Source organism: Heterocephalus glaber, unplaced genomic scaffold, assembly GCF_053883595.1.
Source record: "Heterocephalus glaber isolate CG9 unplaced genomic scaffold, H.glaber_assembly_v1.0 deba00001745, whole genome shotgun sequence".
Classification (NCBI taxonomy): Eukaryota; Metazoa; Chordata; class Mammalia; order Rodentia; family Bathyergidae; genus Heterocephalus; species Heterocephalus glaber.
Genome location: NW_028258451.1, coordinates 3,631,518 through 3,645,835, shown reverse-complemented (window position 1 = coordinate 3,645,835; position 14,318 = coordinate 3,631,518). Strand labels below are relative to the sequence as shown.

The following is a 14,318-nucleotide window of genomic DNA, read 5'->3' as shown; positions in this document are numbered from 1 at the left end:
CGAGATCGAGCGGCCATCATCTGCCCCATTCAAAGATGGCACCAAACACTGCTTCCTGCCTAGCAGGCGAGGATACCCGGAAGTGACTGCGGGACAGCCGAAACGTCATCTGGGCGAACGGAAATACTGGAAGCCTGACGAAGAAGCCGGAACCCCAAACCTGTCGCTTAGCTGAGAGGGGCTGCGCAGGCGCAGAGCACAGGCCGGGCCGGAAAGGCCGAAGCGTGTAGGCGACGGAAATATCCGAAGCGGCTGGTCGCCCGAGGCTGTTGTCGACCTCCGCGCCGAACCCCGGAAGCCCATCCTCCTCCGGTACGCTGCAGCCACTGCGGCTCTCGCCTCCCCTTTTTCCATCCTGAGCCGCAGCCCCCTCTCGGAGGGAGCAGTAGAGCGGCAAGACTCAGCAAGCCCAGCGTCCGAAGCTGCAGCTGGGCCTCAAAAGACCTGAGCGGGAAAGGGGAGGAAGGAGAGGCCGGGTGGTGGGGTGGGGCCTGTCGGCCCGACAATAGCCGAGTCTGCCCGAGTGGTGCCGAGTCCGCCCGAGGCGCCGGGCCAGGCCGGAGCAGGACTACGGGAGCCGAGGCGGGCCGCGCGAAGCAGCGCGGCAGGCCCGGCGGGCGGCGGCAGCAGCGGAAGAGGCCGCAGCAGCGGGTCCTAGAAGCAGAAGCGACGCGGGAGGCGGCGGGGGGCCGGGTAGCCGGGGTCCCGGGCCCCGCGGCGGCGGCGACAGCGGCGGCGGCGGCGGCGGCAGGATGATCAAGCTGTTCTCGCTGAAGCAGCAGAAGAAGGAGGAGGAGTCGGCCGGCGGCACCAAGGGCAGCAGCAAGAAGGCCTCGGCGGCGCAGCTGCGGATCCAGAAGGGTAGGGCGTCGGGGTGGGGCTGGGTCGGCGGGGGGGCCATGGAGATGCGGGGGGGCCTGGGCTGGGAGCCGCGGCGGCGGAGGAGGACACGCACGGTGGTCTCCGGGTCGGGGGAAGCTGTTGGGGAGGTCTGGCGTCTGGCATTGGGTAACCGGAATCTGAGTGTTGGAGCTGCCGAGAGCCAGAAGGTCAGACTGGAACTTGGGTTTTGGATGAGATCGAGAAAAGAAAGGTAGCAGGGACCAGGAACTGAGGACACGAGTTGGGGACGATTTAGGGTATTATTCTGGGGTCAGACAGGGATCTGGGAGTGACAAGTGGACGAGGGAGGGATGCTGGAATTGGGGACTTAATGTAGGAGGGAGAGAGAATTTAGGCCATCATACTGTGGACCTCAGAATTAGAGAGGGGTTGGGGCCCAGGGATTTGAGAGTGTGGGATTAGATGGCAGCCTGAGTTTGACACCCAGAGAAGAAGTGAGACCAGGGACGATCTGAGAGGGCTTGATCTAGTGTGTAGGGGTAAGTATCCTTGGATTTGGGTGTACAGATACATAACAGAGTTGAAATCATGTCTGGGGACCCTGGGCTCTGTAGTGCTCAGAAGCTGTTGGAGCCCAGAGCTTTGGGGTAGGGGCCACACGTGAGTTGGGGGGTCCCAATTTGGGAGCTGACTTGAGATGACTGAGAGCTGTGGATTTAGAGGAGTTAGGGTTCACCTTGTCCCAGGAGATGGGACACACAGCCACAATGGAAGATAACATGTTTGGGAACTGCTGTGTATCCAGAGAGCCCACCTAGAGCCTCGAGAGTCCAGACACTAGAGACACAGATGTTCCTAAGCACTCTGCTGACACCTGCCGAGAGCTTCCTGACTCTCATTTTCCTCTTTCTTTCTCTCTCCCTGTCTCTGTCCCTTTCCTCTGCTTCCCCAACCCAGATATAAACGAGCTAAACCTGCCCAAAACGTGTGACATCAGTTTCTCAGACCCAGACGACCTCCTCAACTTCAAGCTGGTTATCTGTCCTGATGAGGTAAGAGGATCTATGGCTGGACTCCCAGGAACAGATGGAGTGTGCCTCCACTGGAAGCAGGGAAACCTTCAGGCCCCGCAAAATACAGCCCTAATGCCACTTTATGTCTTCCCCTCCCAGGGCTTCTACAAGAGTGGAAAGTTTGTGTTCAGTTTTAAGGTGAGTCCCAAATGGGCAGAGGTGGCTCTGGGGACTGAGGAGGCGGCGGCTGAGACGCTGCCAGGCACTTACCCACCTCTTCTCTTTTCTTGGAGCCAGGTGGGCCAAGGTTACCCACATGACCCCCCCAAGGTGAAGTGTGAGACTATGGTTTATCACCCCAACATTGACCTCGAGGGGAACGTCTGCCTCAACATCCTCAGGTGAGGGCACCAGCCCTCTGCTGCCCTCCCCAGCCCTCCTTGCCAGGCCCCCTCTTCATCTTTGGGCACTACAACACTGTGTCCCTTCCCTCCCCACTATGGCAAAGTCATTTTCCTCACCACCCAGTCCTGGCTTTCCCTATGGCCTGCCCTGCTTCATACCTTCCCCTGGCTTCTCACATTCTCACTGTGCATGCCTCAAACCTGAGCCGTCCCGTACCAGCCAGCAGAGCCTGTGGCAGCCTCCTTCCTACTCTCTAGCCCTTACCATGATGCTCTCTGTCCACAGAGAGGACTGGAAGCCAGTCCTTACGATAAACTCCATAATTTATGGCCTGCAGTATCTCTTTTTGGTGAGTAGAGCTGGGCATTCGGGGCCAGGGAAGGTTGGCCTTCTGCCCCTTGGGCCCATTGACCCCACTTGTACTGGCTACAGGAGCCCAACCCCGAGGACCCACTGAACAAGGAGGCCGCCGAGGTCTTGCAGAACAACCGGCGGCTGTTCGAGCAGAACGTCCAGCGCTCCATGCGAGGTGGCTACATCGGCTCCACCTATTTTGAGCGCTGCCTAAAATAGGGTCGGCGCATCCCCACCCCGCCAGGGCCACCAGCCCGGGCATCCCCTACAAATATTTATTGGGGACACGGGAGGTGGGTGGGAAATGGCCAGTGGAGGAATCCCTGCCTTGGCCTTGCCTCCCCTCCTTGCCACCTGCTCCTAGGTATTTTTTTTTTTAACCACCACGTGATTCTGGTCGGCACTTCCTCCCCCGACCTGCTCAGCGATGGGAAATGAATTGGCTTGTCTAGCCCCACGCTGGGTGCTTTCCAGCCCCCGACTGTGGGCTGTAGGGTGTGAGGGCCAGGGACCTGGGTAGCTGGGCCCAGGCAACCCCCCTTTCCACAGCCGAAGGTCATAGCAGGCTATTAAAGGGGAATGTAACTGCATGGCCTCTGCCTCTTCCTTCCGTGGGGCGGGAGGGCCAGGTAAGGTGTGTGCGCGCTCACAAGTTTTATCTGGGGCCGCTGATTTGGGCGTGATGGGAGACTCAACCCTTGCTTGCAGAGGGAAAAGTGCACCCTGCACCCTCGGGGCCCGCGCTGCGCTTCTGCCACGTGCGGGCCCTTGGGTTAGGCTCCTGCCTGACGCTTTTCAAGGCCTCAAGCAGAAGTCAAGATTCCGCGATAAGCAGTGCCCTAACGCGGTGGGAGGCAGGACCTCCAGGGTGGACAGACAGACGGGGCGCCACTGTCGCACAGCGGCGGCCCTGGCCCGCAGGGGCGGGGCTCGGCCGGTGAGCGCTCGCGCGGACTGCGCATGCGCCTGGGTGCTGGTTGGTCTGCGCGTGCGCGCGTTTACGCCACTTCCCAGCATTCCGCGTACGGGCGGGGCGTGCGGCGTCAGATCGTTTGATCCGGAAACGGCGGCAGCAGCAGAGGAGACAGAAGCAAGGGGCCGCCGTTAGTAGGTACGCCGGGCATCCGAGCAAAGGGAGTGTGACCCGGAAGCGGAAGCGAGCCTCCGTGCCAGCTCCGGTGAGTGGCCTCTGTGGGGCCGTAGGTCTGGGTGGGCTACAGCGCCCTGGAGCTTATCTCGGCCCGGGTGTCGGTGCGCTGTTCTGCCGGAGCCTGCCCTCTTGGGTTCCGGGCACCACCGTGTTTCGGAGTGCAAAGTGCCCTTACCCGTGTCCTCCGAAGCCACAGTCCTTCCCGCAGAGCCCCACGCCCACTCGGACAGCTCTCCTGTCCTCGGTGCTCAGGGTCCCAAATACAGTAGTCCTCCCACTCGTCCTCCAGCCCCACCCCATCCAAGACGTCAAAGCCACGCCCCTGTGTCTGAAAAGGAAAGCTGACGTTGGATCCTGACATCCGTGTGGGCAAGGGGATGGAGGAAGCCTTGAGCCAGCATAGTGGATGACTCAGGTCTGGCTGGCCTCACTGTGTCCCATAGCACTTCCCTTCATATCTCCTGACCCCGCCCACCTCCTGCATGAACCTGTTCTGCCTCTTGTCCTCCTTCTGGGCCCCACACCCTACAACTCAGCCTTCACTCTTCCAGGCCTGCCGTTGGGCCCCTGCCACCATGGACCTGTTGTTTGGGCGCCGGAAGACGCCAGAGGAGCTGCTACGGCAGAACCAAAGGGCCCTAAACCGTGCTATGCGGGAGCTAGACCGGGAGCGACAGAAGCTGGAGACTCAGGAGAAGAAAATCATTGCAGACATCAAAAAGATGGCCAAGCAGGGACAGATGGTAAGTGCCCATGGTCAGGGCCTGGGACAGAGCAAGACGTCGGCTCTCAGCCATGCACTACTATGATGATAGTGAACAAGACAGGACACCAAAAGACAAGTCCTTTGATGAAAGATCTTTCGTCTTTGACAGAAGATAAGCAGTGCTTCCCTAGTTTAGCAGTCCGGAAAGGCCTTCCTTGGAAGTGCTATCAGTCAAGACTCAAGTGTTGAGAAGAGTGAACTGAAAATTTGACCCCAGGCTGCATCATGCAGACACAACAGCAAGTGTTAGCCTTAGCAAACCCAGAGAGCAACAAAGTGAGCTGAGAGGTAGACACCAGACCACTGAGAATTGGGGAAACAGTAGGTTCAGAAATGAAGAGATGACCAAAAAAATAAGCTTTGAAGCTGTGTGTGGCCACTTATTCCTGTGATATCAGTACTCTGGGAGAGCTAAAGACTGTATCTTGCTAAATTTCCCAAGCTGGGTTCATCCTCCTGCCTCTACCTGCCAGGGTGCTAGAATTACTACAGGCATAGTGCCACCACCAGCCGGCTAAAACAGAAAAAAATCAAAACGCCTGGGATGTAGCTCCATGTAAAGGCCCTGGGTTCAGTTCCCAATACTGAAAAAACAACAAAAAAACAAAGCTTTGACCAAAAGGCCAGTGAGAAGACAGCCAGAAAGAGAATAATAAAGCCTTTGTGTTTTTTAAATTTGAGACAGGATCTCACTGAGTAGCCCAGGCTGGCCAGACTCACAGTCCCCATGTGCCAGGGATCAGCCCAAGGGCTTTATGCAGGGTAGGCAACTACTCCATCTCTGAGCTACAGCCCCAGCCAAAGCAGATTCTCTGTCCAGGGTGGGGACAGAAACAAGGTGTGACTCACTCAAGGAGTGACTCTAGATATGGAAGGGGAAAAAAGTACTTGGCCTGCCAGCCAGGATTTAGGGATCAAAGGAGGTAGACCTTACAAGAAAGAGGGGAAGTGGGTGAAATCAGAAGAGAACAGCCAGTGACTGCTTGGATTAACCTTGAATGGAGCGTAGTTCTCGAGATGTATGCTTTACTCTTGTCCACTCTATAGGATGCTGTGCGCATCATGGCAAAAGACCTAGTGCGTACACGGCGCTACGTGCGCAAGTTCGTATTGATGCGAGCCAACATCCAGGCTGTGTCCCTGAAGATACAGACGTTGAAGTCCAACAATTCAATGGCACAAGCTATGAAAGGGGTCACCAAAGCCATGGGCACCATGAACCGACAGGTGCGTCTCTCCCTACTCCCTCCCCATTCCCACTGATCTTCGGGGACCAAACTCACCCTCCCCCTACTTCCAGCTGAAATTGCCCCAGATCCAGAAGATCATGATGGAGTTTGAGCGGCAGGCAGAGATCATGGACATGAAGGAGGAGATGATGAACGATGCCATAGACGATGCCATGGGAGATGAGGAAGATGAAGAGGAGAGGTGTGGAGAAACTGAGAAGGTAGGGGTATTTTCTTGGTCCTTACTCATAGCCCTCATCAAGTTCTTCTCTCTTCCTTAGTGATGCTGTAGTGTCCCAAGTCCTGGATGAACTGGGACTGAGCCTAACAGATGAGCTGTCAAGTGAGTCCCACAAACCCATTTCATCTCCCATCTGAGACACAAACAGCCCAATCCCCTACTCTTGTCCACTGCTTCTACTCTTAACATCCACTCTTTTCACAGATCTCCCCTCCACTGGAGGCTCACTTAGTGTGGCTGCTGGTGGGAAGAAAGCAGAGGCCACAGCTTCAGCCCTGGCTGATGCTGATGCAGACCTGGAAGAGCGGCTCAAGAACCTACGGAGAGACTGATCATCCCCTTGCCACTGGGGAAGGGACAGAATGGATGCCCAGGGTCTTTACCATGGCTACTCTGTAATAAATGAGATTGGATGCTCATTACCAAGCTGGTGTGACTGGCATCCATGGGGGCAGGCTGTGCCCTTGGTTAGGGTTTGGGACAGGGGTGGACAAGCCATATCCACCTGTGGGCTTTGGCCCAGTACTTGTGTCTGCTTCAAAGGTGATGGACCTCTCCAACTGGTAGCATCTCAAGTCTAGACCCAAATCCACCGCTTTTTTTTTTTTTTTTTTTGGTACCGGGGATCGAACTTGGGTCCTTCCGCTTGCGCAGCAGGCGGCAAAATCACTGAGCTAAATCCCCGGCCCATCCACCACAGCTTTAACAACGAGCAGTCTGATATGATGGCTTAATGAAAATTTAAGGACCAGGCATAGTTCCAAATGCCTGTTAATCCCAGCACTCTTGGGAGGCTGACAGGAAGGAGCATCACAAGTTCTCTGGAAAACTGTCTCAAAAACAGGAGTTATGGGGCTGGGGATTTAGCTCAGTGGTGTCCCTGCCTACCTCTCAAGCACAAGGTCCTGAGTTCGATCCCGGAGGGAGTGGCCAGGAGTTAGCTCGGCAAGTTAGTTCAGTGCTAAAGCCCTATGAAGCAGTCTAGACCAACAATGGGAGTCAATGGCCAGCCCAACTTGGGTATCCTACTAGGGCTTAGCTAGAGAGTAGCCAGAAGGCATATAACAGATAAACAATGGTATCAGAAGCCTAAGCAAGGAAGGACAGGAATTGGGGGGGGGGGGGGGAGACCTCAGAACTCTGCATGCCTGATGATGGCTCCAAGGGAAAAGTCCTGGAAACACTGAAAAGCGTAGCTGCTATGAGGTATGTGATAAACTGGAAGCTTCTTTCAGGATCACAGATTAGCCCAAGCCTACCCACCCTGGGATCCTTGATAGCTTCTGGTGTGTGCATCCCTTACGAGGTTAACTGCCCCCTCATACACCCTTGGCAGATTCAAAGAGGCCAAGGAAAGATTCCTGGTGGTTAGCAATGCTTGCAGGTGAGCAGATATAGACAAGAGACCAGGAGCACAGCCCCAAACAGCCAAGGCCTGAGGAACCAGTGAAGTTTTTATTAAATCCACAAGTAAAAACCATTGTGAGGGAGTGAGTCAGGCCACCAGGGAGTGAGTCAGGCCACCAGGGTTAAGGATGAGGGTCAAAGGACGTAGGAGCACGGCCAAGTGCCCAGAAGGGTCCCACAGCTTCAGGGACCTTCACCAGGGCCAGCAGACAGCTCCTGGGAACTTAGGCCAGCGCTCGGCAAGCTCAGTGGCGGGGGCTCTACCAGCACAGCAGAGAACTTGGTGTCACCGAAGGCCTCATTCATGCGCGTCTCAAAGAAGCGCTGCAGGCCGATGATGGACTGCACATCCGCCTTATCCTAGGCCAAGCAAGGGTGGAATGGAGGGTGGGTCCTAACTGCTGCCCCCCAACCTGGGCCCCCTCATTCCATTCCACACTCACCTCCGTCAGCTTGTTAAACTGCTTGAACATGCGACCCACATCCTGGGCAAACTCCTGTGGGGAGCTATAAGGGGGTGAAAGCTTTTCCTGCAGGCGGGCACGGATCAGGGTCAGGTCCAGGGTGCCACCAGGCTGCTCCTGCAGGCAAAAATGATACACACCTTGAAGGCTAGACCCAGCATCCCACACCTCCCTCTTTTCCTGTTCTAGGGTGCACTCACTATGGAGAAGGTAGAGTCTGTAGCCAACTGGTGCAGGGGACGGCAGGGTTCATGGCAGAACAGGGCCAGAAGGACACATTCACATTTCTAAACAGGTCAGGACATATCAGAGCTGCAGAATGCAGGAGGGCAAAACCACTGGGCTATCCACACTTGAACAGCTTGCCACTCACCCGCTGGTTGGCTGGCGAGAGCTTGGCTACCACACCAGCACTGTCAGCACCATCCATGCTGAGACTACCATCCTCCTCTTTCAGGTCAGGGAGTACATGGCAGAGTGAGCAGCTCCACTCCTCCCTAGGGTGAAAAATGAAGGAATGCACAGGGACCCCACCCAGGCCCACACTCCGGGCCAAGACCCCCCCCCAGCCTCACACGCACCCTGGTACATCTTGTAGGGCAGGCAGGTGGCAGTCCAGGTGGAAGCAAAACTCACACTGGTTGCACATAACCAGGTCACCTGGCTTCTGGCAGACACGGCAGATGGTGGCACTGTCATCTAGGGTGCCTGGGACACCAGCTGGGGCTGAGATGCCCTCAGGAGCCACCACCTCCAAGCCTGAGCTAGTACTGCCACTAGGTGAGGCCAGGCGGGGGCCCTCAGTGCCAGGGCCTTCAGCCAGAGCCATCAGCACAGGCTTGGTCTCAGGGCCCTCAGCAGCAGTAGCAGGAGGGGCTCCAATGGCAGCCTCTGTCTCCTCCTCCTAAAAGGTGGTAAAAGGTGTTAAAGAAGATCCAAACCTAGGTGACAGGTGCTACCCTCCCATCATGTTGGGACAGGCTAACCTTGACAATGGCCATCCCAGGGAGAGGTGGGGCACTGGGCACTCCAGGGGGCGCAGTGCCAGGCTGACCAGTGGCAGCAGCAGCAGCAGCACCACGCTCAATAACAATAAGGTTGTAGTCCTCAGTGGTGCTGCCCGGAAAGACCTTGAAGACAGGCGGCTGGCTGTCAGCTGTAAGGTCCAGATCTAGGCGTTCTAAGCTCACACGTGGCACCTTGCGCATGAGGCCACTCACTTCGCCCTCACCAGAGCGGGACCTATAGATGCACTAAGCATGAGCACCCCTATCCCTACACCTCACCTATCCACCACCCAGGGGACCACCACACATACCGCTTCATGCCTGACACATGGGGCTCTGCACCGGAGTAAGGATCATCTGCTCAGAAAACAGAAAAGATGACCGGTTGAGGGTAGACACAGGCATTCACTGGGCCCCTGCTACACCAGGACACTAGGCCAGTAACTGTGAACCTTTTAGACCTTTCAATGATATAAACAGCCCACTGAGTTTAAAAAACAAAACAAAAAACCCAGCCCACCACAGCATAAGTGCTCGCACCCCCACTGCCCTAGGCAGACCCAACTTACCTGATCCAAAGCCATAGCCTTCCTGTACCTCCATGGGCTACAACAGAACAAAGCGGTGCACCTCAGAGAGGCAAGCACCCAATGGGCCTTATGTCCTACTCATCCCTGGTCCTGTCCCCTACTCACCTGGCTACTGCTAGAACCCTGCTTGCTCAGGGGTCCTGGGGCTCTCAGGGCCATAGGTGCAGAGCCTGTGGAGTTAGTACCAGGACGCTCAGCTACAATCTTACCTGAAGAAAAAGAGAAAAGCCTAAGTAGGTGCAGTACTTGGACTGGTAACAAGGTAGAGCAAAGGCCAAAGACTGGGACCTAGCCAGGCATGAGTGCACCTGTAATCTCAGCACTGGAAAGCTGAAGCAAAAAGATCACAAGTTCCAATCCAACCCAGCCTGGCCAATTTAATAAGACCCTGTCTCAAAATTTAAAAATAAAGCCCTGTGTGGTGGTGCATGCCTGGAATCCCAGCACTTGGGAGGTTTAGGCAGGAGGCTTGCCACAAGTTCAAAGCCAGCCTTGGCTACATAGTCAGTTCAAGGCAAATCTGAACTGCATATCAAGACCCTGGCTCAAAAAAAAAAAAAGGAATGAATGAATACATAATGAGACTTTGTATCAAAAACAAAAAGAAGTGGGGCTAGGGATTTAGCTCAGTGGCACCCTGCCTGCCTCAAAAGCGCTAGGTCCTGAGTTCAATTCCCAGTAACAAAAAAAAAAAAAAAAAAGAGATAAAAATTGAAAGGCCCGGGGATGTAGGTCAGCACAAAGGCCCAGAGTTCTGCCACAAACCCTGCTGTCCCTTGCCCAGACTCTACCTTCTCCATGCTGAGTACATCCTAGAAAGGAGAGAGATATAGGATGCTGGGTCTCACCTTCAAGGTCTGTCATTTTTGCCTGCAGGGTCCAGTTTTGCACAAAACAACAAAAAAAAGACTAGGACCCACCAAAGGCCTCGGCACTCTTGGTCCAAGCATTGAGGTCCCACTGAAACTTCATCTCGCCATGTGGCTCCACAGGATCCACAATCATCTTGAGAGCTCGGTGCAGCTGGAAGTAGATCTGGGGGAAGAAGAGGGCAGGGCATGAGCACACTAAGAGCACACAGACTCAATATGCTGGGGTCACCTGCCTGCAGACACGGACACATACCAGCTTCTTAGAAAGCAGCAGGGCTGTGTTGTTGTCACTCTCCAGAGCCCAAGAAGCAAACCGAAGAATATGCTCCTGATGCTTCTGGATCTTGGTCAAGGCCCAGTGCTGCCGTTCTAGGCGCTCCTGCTGCCCCTCAGTCACCTTCTACAGGTCAAGGAGTAAGGTCATCAGGAAGAGCAGAGGACACCAGGGTTCTTCACCAGCAGATGGGATCTAGGGTCTCTCCCACGTGCACATGGCTTACTTGGGCATCATTGACCAGCACACGGCCCCGCTTGTTCAGCTCCTTCATGATCTGCAAGATGGCCATCTTGACATCCACCTGCACACGCTTCTGCACATCAGACACCTGTCGGATCCTAGGGAACAAGGCAGGTCAGGCCAAGAAGGAAGCATCTTACACTGAGGGACCCCAGCCCTGACACCCACACTTACGAGCTGCGAACCTCCTTGGTGCTCTTCTGCAATGTGGCATGTCTGTCCCCAAGGCATTTCACCATCGAGGCCAGGACCTTGCGCTGGTTCCTCACTGCATCCTCCAAGAACTGGTACCTAAAGGCAGGCATATGGGCCTGCATGTGAGGCCCGGGAACAGGTGGCATCCACCCACCCACTGAGCCCCAGGACTTACTTGTGGTCCTTGTGAGCATTGAGCTGGCAGTCTCGACACGTGAGAGTATCACAGCTCTCACAGAACAGCACAAGAGGTTCATGTTTGTGCACATTGCAATAGACAGTGCGTTCACCATCACGGGACTTGGCCGGGCCTGGGGAGCGGGAACCATGAGGCTGGACACTGGCCTTGGCCACCTCAACCTTGGGCAGCAGACACAGCTCAGGACTATCTCCTTCCTATCTTACAACCCTGGCTGGTGTACCGATGAGCTACAGTGACCATAGCAGGGGCAACTCCTTGCACTCAGAACCTTCTCCCCCTGCCCACCAAGAGAAGTATCTATTTCTTTTAGCTTCTGTAGATAACAACACAGAAAATAACCTCTTGGCAATAAAAAAAAATCTTTGCTGTTCCCTCTACCAGAAGCTTGTCCAGGTGGGCAAACTGAGAATTCTCCCTGACAACAAACCAACCTCCAATAGGCTTTTTTTCCTCTGTTCATGTAATCTCCCTTCCCTGATAGAAAAATGATAAAGTCTCTTGTAATTCAAGCACTCACAGAAGGGTTTCCAAAGCTTTCTCAGACTCAGCAAGATGAGATCTTAGATGGGGACCCTCAGTGCTGGGCTTCCCTCTCTAGGAAAAGATTCTGATGACCAGTAATGAGACCCATAGACCAACATACCTGGAGCCCCCATGGCCTGGGCCCATCACATGAAGCTTGTCAGTCCCTTTCCTCTCCAACGCTAATAATCAAGCCTGACTGTACCAACTAAACCCCAACTATGGGGCTTGGGGATTTTAGCTCAGTGGTTCTGGCACCTGCCTCAAAAGCACAAGGTCCCAAGTTCGATCCCCAGTACCAAAAACAAAAACAAAAAAAACAAACCCCAACTATGTAGTACAGATCAAATGGGCCTTAGCTTCCCAAATGCCACCCACTCCTGCACCAATGAATGAACAACCTTGGCCTAGAACCTCTGGAAGCTAGGAACCCTGCAGGCTCTTTTAAGCCTTCAACCATCCTCTATTATCTTTCCATGAGTACTGCCCTCTGAGATGGAAAGAGATACATTATAATATCAAAAGATAGCTTACAGCAAGGCACAGTGGCACATACCTGCGATCCCGGCACTTGAGAAGCTAAAGCTAGAGGAGGATTCCAGCAAGTACAAGGCCAGCCTTGGCCACATGGCAAGACCCTATCTACCCCAAAAGCAAAGCAAACAAAGGAAACAAATGAAAAAACAAGACTGTTCATAGAAGGATTCTGAACTAAAACCGGGGCCAGGCTCAGAAGCCTCTCAAGCTCCTTTCCAAAACAAAGCCAGAACCCAGAAACAGCAAGCCCTCTGGGTAGGATGCTGCACACATCCAGGACTCACCTCTATGGGTCCAAGAGCCCTGGATGCTTGTCAAGAAACCCTATCTTAGGGCTGGGGATTTAGCCCAGTGGTTTCGCTGCCTGCTGCACAAGCACAAGGACCCGAGTTCGATCCCCGGTACCAAAAAAAAAAAAAAAAAAGAAACCCTATCCCAGAAACCTCACTTTCTCCAGTATAATCTAACACATGTGCTAGGGAATCTCAAACCCAGTAAAGCCTCTGCTCACATCTCACCCTGCCAGCATGTGCTAAACACTCCAACACCAGGACCCTCTCTCTCCTTGGAGGCTTCCAAGAAGAACCTCCTTGAATCCTGTGCCCCTGCAGCATGCTGAGGATACTTATACCTCCTCTGGCCATAGCCTTTCTTCTCTAAACCCCTAGAGACACTGAAAGGAGCCTGGGCACCTCGTTTCTGAGTTCTGTATCAAGGTCTTTCTGATGGTATTCCCTAGGTAGCAACCCTGAGACCGTCCCATTACCGGATGCACACGAGCATTATGTGTGCTAAGGAGAAATGAAAAAGAAAACAGCTGCAACAGGGCCCCCTTTCACCTACCAGTGGAGCGCACAGTGTGGTCCTTGGTGTACTTCACCCGCTGGTGAGCCTCAACACAGGTCTCACACAGTGGCTCAGAACACTCCACACAATAGCTGGTGGCTGGGGCGTTATCCTCGCAGCTAGTGCAGCACTGTCGAGAAAAAGCAGCCTCAGAAAACAAGCGACAACCCACATTTATCATCCGAGAAATAAAACGGAGATTACGACGGATCTCTTACCCCAGGCAGGAAGCCCACCCAGATCCCTACAGAGGGCAAAAAGTAACAACCAATGCTAGTTCGAGGCTCCTCTGGAACAAATACCCGTCCCCACGTTCAGACCTCCGAAGGCTTACAGAGAAGAACGAACCTGGTTTGCATCCTGTGTGTCTGAGGCAGACTTATTGCCACTGTCGCGCATAAAGTAGTTCTCCACAATGTCTTTGGAGGAGCACTGCTGCTTGCACACTGGACAGTCCACCACTGCGGAGGCAGCCGCGTGAGGGGCCCGCGCTAACCCAGGGCATACCCGCGAACCCACCGCCCCGGGGCTGCTCCCTCCTCTGTCCTCCAGACTTCGGACCCCGCCCCCGGCCGAGCCCAGTCAGGTCGCACGCACCGCCGCGCGCCCAGCGCTTCCAGCGCTCCGGCCCACCGAGCCAGTGCTTGCGCTCGCACAGGCGCAGTCCCACGCGCCAGATCCGGGGCTCGGGGGAGGGGCGTCCCCGAACTCACTCGTGCTGTCCCCCGCCGAGGCGCCGTCCCCCGCGCTGCTGGCCGCGCCGGGCGCGGAGGGCCCGAGGCAGGCGCTGCAGGCCGAGTGCAGGCAGGGCAGCAACCGCGGCTCGCGCTCCGGCCGCAGACGCTCCCGGCACAGGCCGCAGTGATCCAGCAGCTCCAGCGTCTCACCGCCACCCCCTGCGGGCGACGACGCGGAGGCAGACGCCGAGGCTGCAGCCGAGGAGGCGCCTGCGCGCTTCTCGCCACCAGCGGAGCCCTCGCCAGGGCCCGGGCTGCCCGAGGCGGCCGAGGCGGCCGAGGCCGCTGCCGCCACTGCCGCCGCCGCCGCCGCCGAGGCCGCCATTCACACGCCGCCGGGGAACCCCAGGGGGGGAGGAGGGGCGCGGGGCCCGCTGCGCAGGCGCAGACGCGCTCGCCAACGGCCGAGCCGCCGCCGCCG

General features: G+C 55.7%; 3 protein-coding genes across 4 annotated transcripts; 2 read left to right on the top strand and 1 right to left on the bottom strand.

Moving 5' to 3' along the window:
* The first annotated feature begins 198 nt into the window (after positions 1-198).
* Positions 199-3,205, top strand: Ube2m (ubiquitin conjugating enzyme E2 M). 2 transcript variants are annotated; one of them, XM_004866522.4, is made up of 6 exons: positions 199-861; positions 1,801-1,895; positions 2,016-2,054; positions 2,154-2,257; positions 2,547-2,610; positions 2,694-3,205. In XM_004866522.4, the coding sequence occupies exons 1-6, from the start codon at positions 753-755 to the stop codon at positions 2,832-2,834; spliced, it is 552 nt and encodes a 183-aa protein (XP_004866579.1). In that variant the 5' UTR covers positions 199-752; the 3' UTR covers positions 2,835-3,205. The 2 variants fall into 2 exon arrangements, with proteins under 2 accessions (XP_004866579.1, XP_021101765.1); XM_021246106.2 differs by lacking the exon at positions 199-861 and adding an exon at positions 915-1,049.
* Trim28 (tripartite motif containing 28) lies at positions 2,693-14,307 on the bottom strand. Its single transcript, XM_004866526.3, has 17 exons — positions 13,874-14,307; positions 13,509-13,621; positions 13,158-13,290; positions 11,229-11,364; positions 11,033-11,149; positions 10,842-10,956; positions 10,595-10,741; positions 10,390-10,504; positions 9,575-9,678; positions 9,449-9,485; positions 9,191-9,236; positions 8,859-9,114; positions 8,454-8,776; positions 8,246-8,369; positions 8,073-8,159; positions 7,852-7,989; positions 2,693-7,768 (listed from the first exon to the last, which is right to left on the bottom strand). Exons 1-17 carry the CDS (start codon positions 14,220-14,222, stop codon positions 7,592-7,594), a joined length of 2,517 nt encoding a protein of 838 aa, XP_004866583.2. The 5' UTR covers positions 14,223-14,307; the 3' UTR covers positions 2,693-7,591.
* On the top strand, positions 4,055-6,423 carry Chmp2a (charged multivesicular body protein 2A). Its single transcript, XM_004866524.4, has 6 exons — positions 4,055-4,180; positions 4,317-4,508; positions 5,579-5,758; positions 5,832-5,962; positions 6,042-6,103; positions 6,206-6,423. Exons 1-6 carry the CDS (start codon positions 4,172-4,174, stop codon positions 6,331-6,333), a joined length of 702 nt encoding a protein of 233 aa, XP_004866581.1. The 5' UTR covers positions 4,055-4,171; the 3' UTR covers positions 6,334-6,423.
* Positions 14,308-14,318: the final 11 nt, after the last annotated feature.